Source organism: the organism of the source record quoted next, unplaced genomic scaffold (assembly GCF_019419815.1).
Source record: "Pyrus x bretschneideri cultivar Hongxiangsu unplaced genomic scaffold, Pyrus_bretschneideri_v1 Contig9, whole genome shotgun sequence".
NCBI lineage: Eukaryota > Viridiplantae > Streptophyta > Magnoliopsida > Rosales > Rosaceae > Pyrus > Pyrus x bretschneideri.
In genome coordinates, this window is record NW_025999831.1 from 2,913,128 (window position 1) to 2,920,619 (window position 7,492).

A 7,492-nucleotide genomic window follows, 5' to 3' on the forward strand; every position below is an offset into this window, starting at 1 on the left:
TATGAGTTTTATATACTACATCAGCATGACAAGTGTGATGTATGATATAGACGGGTGCATCCAATAGAATTTTTTAACATAAGCTAAGCCATGAACTTAAACCCCCAAATCGACGCGTTTAAGAGAAAAAAAGGTATTATGCCAAATCGTGGGGACGAGGAATATGCTGAATATCCTCTCTTAAAACGAATGTATGCACCTTCTCCCGCAAATATCCATACATAATCTCACTATTATATGATGGATTGTACAACATGAAAAATCGATGGTAGGCATTACCTGTTATGGCTTAACGAACGAATGGTTACGATAATGGTCATCTGATCTAGTGACATCTAACCTCTACTTGGTTCAAGGATATGTGTTCGTCATGGATAAATTTCCGGTGTAAGAAAAAATGAAGATTAATGGGTGTAAATGGAAGATGCACGATACCCAGTGATTCATGAGTTCCGAAATCTCTTTTTCTGATCAAACGGAGTTTGGAAAACTGAAAAATATGGTGGAATTAAGGGCATAAGCGAACAAGTACAAGGAAACATAGATTCAATTACAAAAATAGCTTCAAGAACAAATGACTTGCAGTCATTTCAAAAGTGAAAATACTTCATACAAAACTAAATGGTAAATACAAAATGAAAGCACTAGAAAGAACAGGGCCCTAACACTCTCTCACCCCCTGAAATCTGGCTGATCTCTACATCAGTATGCATCTCTATTTCTGTTAATTTTTCTTAAGAAGCAAATATTAGTACATATTGACTATATGGACTGTGTTGTTGACTAGACATAACATCAGGTATTAATGCTTGAGGACTTCCTCGAATTCGAATACTCATGCTACCTTTCTACTCATGTTACTTTGTAACCCCTTGCCGAAACCTGTGTCTTGCATCATCGCGACAAACTCGCTATAATCAATGCGCCCGTCCTGAAAAGTTTAAAGGTAAATTATCGTGAACAATTTTATATCCATAAGAATTTCATATGAAGAAAAGGAGAAAGAAAATCAAGCATGCATTTTGGCAGGGAAGTCGAATTACATTATCCTGGTCAACTTCACGTATTATGTCATCTAAATGAACATCTTCTAAGCCAAACTTCTCACAGGCCTGTTGCAGCTCATCTCGAGTAATGTGCCCACTTCCATCTGTGTCAAAGTACGAGAATGCTGCATACAGGTGATCCTCCTTCTGGACCTTGTTCAGGTGGAGCATTGCTGCTATGAATTCACCGTAGTCTATGGTACCACTGTTGTCCACATCCGCCTGCAAATTTTATTATAAGAAAAGGAAACCCTTCATCAATCAGGAAACAAAAAACTGTTGCTGATCTTGCAACTGACATCACTTTATCGTTTCCCTATACTATTGACGACAAAACTCCATCAATTGTAACGCAAGAAAACATGATTTGGCCTCTCTTAAACTAAGAAATCGATAAATTCAAAACTAAGGATAATATGGTAATCAAAAGCCAACTTTCTCTCTCGCAGACCCTACTTTTTCCCTTGTTATAACTTCCATTACACTCCACAGGCATAGGATAGCATGTGTGCAATTAAATCCATCAGGACAAGGAAAACTATATTTTTGGTATTCTACAAGACTACAAAAAGTTCTCTATATGGATCAAAAACTAGCACTTACCGCTTGCATTAACCAACTGATTTCAGAATCCTTGAGGTCAGCACCCACTCTTTCCAAACCATTCTTCAGTTCCTCGAGGGTGATATGCCCACTATTATCTGCGTCTATCATCCTGAACATTTCTTTCAGGCCTGCAATTTCCTCTTCAGACAGGCTTTCTGCAATGACCTACGAAACAAGCATAGATGGGTAAGTCATACCCGAACAAAAGAACCAGTCATCCCAACAAGTCTTCAAGCAGCAATATTGGGCTACCATTGATGATATCAAACTTGTTTACTTCTTCATATTATAAATAGGGTGGTGCTATCCACACACCTCTTTTTACTTTCCACGCACCCTTCTTAATTTCCGGCAGTCAGGTCAGAATTATTTGAAGAAGATCAACGGACACAAATTAACATGGGATGTGTGGGTGGTAAAAAAGGGTGTGTGGATAGCCCCACCCTATAAATTTAATCTACACAAACAACCGAAGATTACTTCACTTACAAGAAAACTTTTAAGAAGATCTTTCTTTTGCAGTTGTATTACTATTGCAGAAGTTTTAATGACATTGTCGTAACCATGCAAACCCGACCTGTAACATTGTCGTAACCATGCAAACCCGACCTGTAAAATCCTTCAGTGTGTGTTTGGACAAGGGATTTGCAAGTACCAAGGAATTTAAGCTAAATTAGTTAGAAATTAATGCACTACAAAAGATTAGGAGGGGGATTTGAAACAAGTAAACTGTATACACAATGCATTAAGATGGATTTGCAAATGACTACTTGAAAGGAGTCATTTGTAATTCCCATGCCTACGCTTTGTAATGATGCAATCAATGGTACATTTCTAACTAACTTATTCCAAATCCCTTGGTACTTGCAAAGCCCTCATCCAAACAAAACCTTAAGGTTGTAAAACTTAAGGATGAGTATACTCACCCTGATGGCAATTTTCTTGAGTTTATTCATCGCGGAGAATTGCTTCAAACGAGTTAGGACAGCAGAATCAAGAGGTTTATCAGGAGCAACGCCATCTACCTGAACCCATGGGTGGCCTGCAAGGACAAAAGTGCTACTTAACGCAATGCTATGGTTCATGATAGAAGAAATGCGAAAACATGTAAGGATCAAACAGTTTGAATAGAAAACTGACTCCCAGATCAATAATTTACCTTCAATTCTAAGTTCAATTATCAATTCATTGATATGCGCAAAACAGTAGAATCTATAAGCATGATATTCAAGCACCAAAGCGCAAGTGAACTTCAAAAAGCCTATTTAACTTCGAACTATGAAGTACACTTTGAAATTATCCAATTAATCACTGGACCAACACATGCTTCTAATTTGAAAAGTTTACAACCTACCACGAATTAAGTCCTTAGTTCTTGTGACAGGTTTGAAAAGAGAAATCCAGTTGGGATAATGGCTCGTTTGGAAGTGTTTTTGAAATGACTGAAAACACTTTTAGAAACAATGATTTTGGGAGTGCTTCCTCTTTTCCAAGATTCACTTGCATTTTTACTATGGATTGGTTCCAAAAACATTTTATCAAAAGTGTTTTTAGTCATTTTAAAAACACTTACAAACGAACCCTAAGTGTAATAATTCGCCCACTTGTGTTATATTTTACCCTTCTTTCTTAATCAAATTCTAAACCACTTTCCACTGTAGTTTCTGAGATTTTGAATTGTTCACACTTAATAATGCTCCATACTGAACCATCTAATTACATAGATTGATGCTTAAGAGACGCTTTCTGAAAAATAATCCAATAATAGCATGATATAATGGAGCCTTTAGGTTGCAACAAAGTTAAAAATTTGCAGAGAAAATTTACTCACAAAGAACTTCATGGGCCGTTAGCCGCTTTTTTGGGTCCCTCACAAGCATTCTCCGAACCAAATCCTTAGCGCTTTCAGATATGCTGGGCCACGGTTCTGATATGAAATCGAGTTCGCCTTTTAATACCTGCTCAAATATACCGTGCTCCGTTTCTGATCAAGAACATCAGAAGAAAACTAGAGATTAGATGTAACTTTTATATGAAATTAATGAGTATTCAATACAACAAAGCCATGATATTCCCACCATCCCAGAAAGGGGGCACTCCACTGAGTAAGATATAAATGATCACACCAGCACTCCAAACGTCACATTCTAGACCATAGTGCTTCCGTAGTACTTCTGGCGCCACATAGTAAGGGCTCCCAACAACATCAGTGAATGTTTCTCCTGGGAAGATGGGTTTTTGTTATAATTCAGATTTTGAAAGAATTCAATCTAACAATGTGAAGTAGATCAAATAAGTTTGAATGAGACAACATTCAGACAGCATGCTGGCTTTAGAAAAACATATCATTTACAACAGAGATTTACTGGAAACTTTAAAACATACTGATTTGCAGGAGCTATGGGGCAAGGGAAGGAAACAATACATTTGACATGGTTATCAAATGCACGGTTATTCGAAGAATTAACTAAAAATTATATCCTTTGTGCTCTTCACAGCATTTTGAAAAGAGACAAAAGGGGTGCAAGCAAACTACACAAGCAACATGAGTTATCTAACACCCCATGTACATAATTGTAAATGAAATGAAAACGGAAAGCCGACCATCAAAAGAAAATGAACAAATAGTATTTCTTTACCCCCTCTAGCTAGCATAGTTCCGCACAAATAACCATTGCAATAGTTTCATATCTTTCATATTCAAATCCTTGCTTTTAACATATTTATTCAAAAATTAAATAAACTCTGCCCAGATACATGAAAAACTCCTCATAGCATTAAGATAAAACCAAAAGGTTAGCCACAAAATTCTTGACAAAAAAAAAGCCACAAATTGGGCAAATTTGTGTGACGAGTTATTAAACGGAGGGCAAACTTATGACACATGGTGTCCATATTACTCTTACAAAGTGTCGTACGGGCTATAGGCAGGAGCAACTCAAACAAACTTGTGAATTCTTGAAACTTTGAAGTGTGACTTCAAAAAACAAAGAAAGCAAATTCTACCGTAAAAATCAACCTGAAACATTCACTAGAAGCACTACAATTAATTTCAATCCATTACAAAAGTGAGCAATTTCACATCAAAGAATACCAAAAATCATTGACCTTTCAAGCTTCAACAATGATGAAAGTTAATTATTCATACTCATATATTACTTAAGGCTATTTTTATCTCTAAAGCAGTTAAAACAATTGATCACCCTCCTCCACCACACACCCCAACCCTTAACCACTTTGATATCTACCCTGCCATCACCTTTCACACACTTACCTCTCCCAGTATATCCCCATCTACACACTTCTTTTTTCCTCTCATCAGATTCTCATCTAAGATCTCACACATGCAAAGAAAGTTTGCTTATACATAGATAATATATTTTCACACTTATGGTCGACTACTTTTCACTTCATGAACATGAGACCTAACATCACAAGCGTAAACATTCAACATATTAAAGCAAGGAAGGCAGGTTCCTTTTTTGTAATTATTTAGAAGCAACAATTCAGAGAAAAATGATCAAGCCAGCATATTCAGTTCCACATAACTACCATTTCAATCTAGAAGTATAAAATCGAAAATCCTACACTCATCAAAGTAAACGAATGATATGGGAAGAAATAGTAAGAGAATTCTACCAAAAACCAATTAAATACCAGCTCAAGAATGAATCAAAAGCATATATCTTATTTCACAGGTTTATGACAATTTAGGGTCAATAATCTTTGCACCTAATTTGTTCCATATGGGTTCCAGATACAAATCTAATCCATAAATGTGATATTATACCTGGCCTAAAGAACACAGAGAGCCCAAAATCTATTGTCTTAAGTGGTGCATCCTCTTTCTGGTTGACAAATAGAAAATTCTCTGGTTTCAAGTCCCGATGCATGACACCCAAAGAATGGCATGCTTCGAGGACACCAGCGATAACCCTTGCAAGCTTAGCTGCCCTTCTCTCTGTGTAATGCCCCCTTTGTACAATCCTATCGAAAAGCTCCCCACCTGCACACAGTTCCATTACAACATGAACTGCCACAGCATCCTCATAAGCGCTGACGATCTGTATCACATTGGGGTGACCTGCCAAGTGATGCATTATCTGAATTTCCCTCCTAACATCCTCCACGTCTTCTTGTGTTGTCAATTTCCTCTTTGCAATGGACTTGCAAGCAAACTCTTTATTCGTTTCCTTCTCCACACAGAGAAATGTCGTCCCAAATTGCCCTTGTCCAAGCTTCCTGCCCAAGCTATAAACATCCTTTATATTCCCAGTCTTTCTTCCTAACACCGATTCTACTTGCAGTCCAACGCTCGAAATCCTCTTCATATGAGCAGGTTTCTTCGATTTGTCAGCATCCTGAGGAGGCTTACTCACCTCCTCCCTAACCTCCGGCTTATTAGGTTTTTCAGGTTCTGCTTTTTTATGTGGATCATTACCGATTTTCACAGCTGGAGGCGGTGTGCTTTGGACCGGATTAGGAGGAATCTCAATAGTTTTAGGAACCTGATGATCAAGTGCTTTATTCCCTTCAGAACCTCCTTTAGATGAATCATGATTTGAACTTGGACCACTTTTGTTACTATTTCCTTCATTGGGAGGAGGAAGCCTGTTTTCCGGCGGCTGGTTTCGCCAAATAGCGACAGTAAAAGATTGAAAGAAACCCTTACCAAGATTTGGTCCTACACATGTGTTCCCCATCAAATAATAAAAACACCAATCTCAGGTCTTTCTATTAATTTCAACATCCAAATCAATCTTCTTCTTCAGTCCCATTAACTACAATAATAAGCAATCCAATCAAGTCCCTACATCTGCAGGTCAGATCAGGGACCTGAACAAACCCTAGCTCGATTCTTTGCGCCCAACAGCATATGACTGGAAACCGTAATTGCACCTTGTTCTATTCAAAACTTTCAAAATTCGATTTTTCACTTAAAAATTCATTGACAAAAATGAGAAATTTGCGTCCGAAAACGAATTGAGAGGCGCAAAATTGCGAGATACATCATGGAAATCAACTATGATAAAATATGAATAAAAATTTCTTCCAAAAATCGGGAAAATTACAATAAAATGGGAGTATTTATCAAATATAACCAAAAATTAACCCTTAATTTCAAAAATGTCATTTTTTATAAAATCTTTCAAATATATCTAAAATTTAACCTAAATAGACACAAATACCCTCACATTTAACAATCAAATAAATTAAAGGTTTTTTGGCCAAAATGATTCGTGACATTGACATAACTCCTTAATATGGTCCTTAACAATTAATGATAATCAATAGTAATATTCTTGAATTTGTCTATCATGAATCATTTTTGTCTTTCTTTGAATTTGTCCATCTTGATCATTTTAGTTTTTTCGTGAAAAATATGTCAATTGCTCTGTTAGTGTGATGATGTGATGCCACGTGGGTCTCACAAATACAATCATATAAGGACATGTGGATTAACTTTAAAAACTATTTTTATATTTAAAACTAAAAATGATATTAGTAAGAAAAAAAGTGCTGAAGGCATGATTGAAATTCTGTTGCTCCCACTTGCAGTAACCACGACGGCGCTCAATGTCGGTGATGAGGGGGTTGAAGGGGATAGGGTTGTGGTGGTGGACTGTAGAAGCGAAGGTGAAGTTGGACAGGAGCTTGAGGCAACAGTAGCTAAAAAACCTTTAATTTATTTAATTGCCAAATTTGAGGGTATTTGTGTATATTTAAGTGAATTTTGGATATATTTAAAAGTTTTTATAAAGAGCGACATTTTTGAAATTAAGAGTTAGTTTCTGGTTATATTTGATAAATACTCATAAAAGAGTTGATGACACACCCCA

At 36.7% G+C, this 7,492-nt stretch overlaps 1 protein-coding gene across 1 annotated transcript; it reads right to left on the reverse strand.

Moving 5' to 3' along the window:
* Positions 1–563: 563 nt before the first annotated feature.
* Positions 564–6,623, reverse strand: LOC103940184 (calcium-dependent protein kinase 20-like). Its single transcript, XM_009350269.3, has 7 exons — positions 5,443–6,623; positions 3,731–3,874; positions 3,484–3,636; positions 2,579–2,694; positions 1,650–1,817; positions 1,044–1,268; positions 564–931 (listed from the first exon to the last, which is right to left on the reverse strand). The coding sequence occupies exons 1-7, from the start codon at positions 6,353–6,355 to the stop codon at positions 836–838; spliced, it is 1,815 nt and encodes a 604-aa protein (XP_009348544.2). The 5' UTR covers positions 6,356–6,623; the 3' UTR covers positions 564–835.
* Between the last annotated feature and the right edge of the window lie 869 nt (positions 6,624–7,492).

Coding starts and splice junctions, on each gene's coding strand:
- LOC103940184 (XM_009350269.3), bottom strand. CDS start 6,355: ATGGGGAACACATGTGTAGGACCAAATCTTGGTAAGGGTTTCTTTCAA. Junction 3,875..5,442: donor CTCTGTGTTCTTTAGGCCAG/GTATAATATCAC, acceptor CCATCTTCCCAG/GAGAAACATTCACTGATGTT. Junction 932..1,043: donor GTGAAGTTGACCAGGATAAT/GTAATTCGACTT, acceptor TAAACTTTTCAG/GACGGGCGCATTGATTATAG.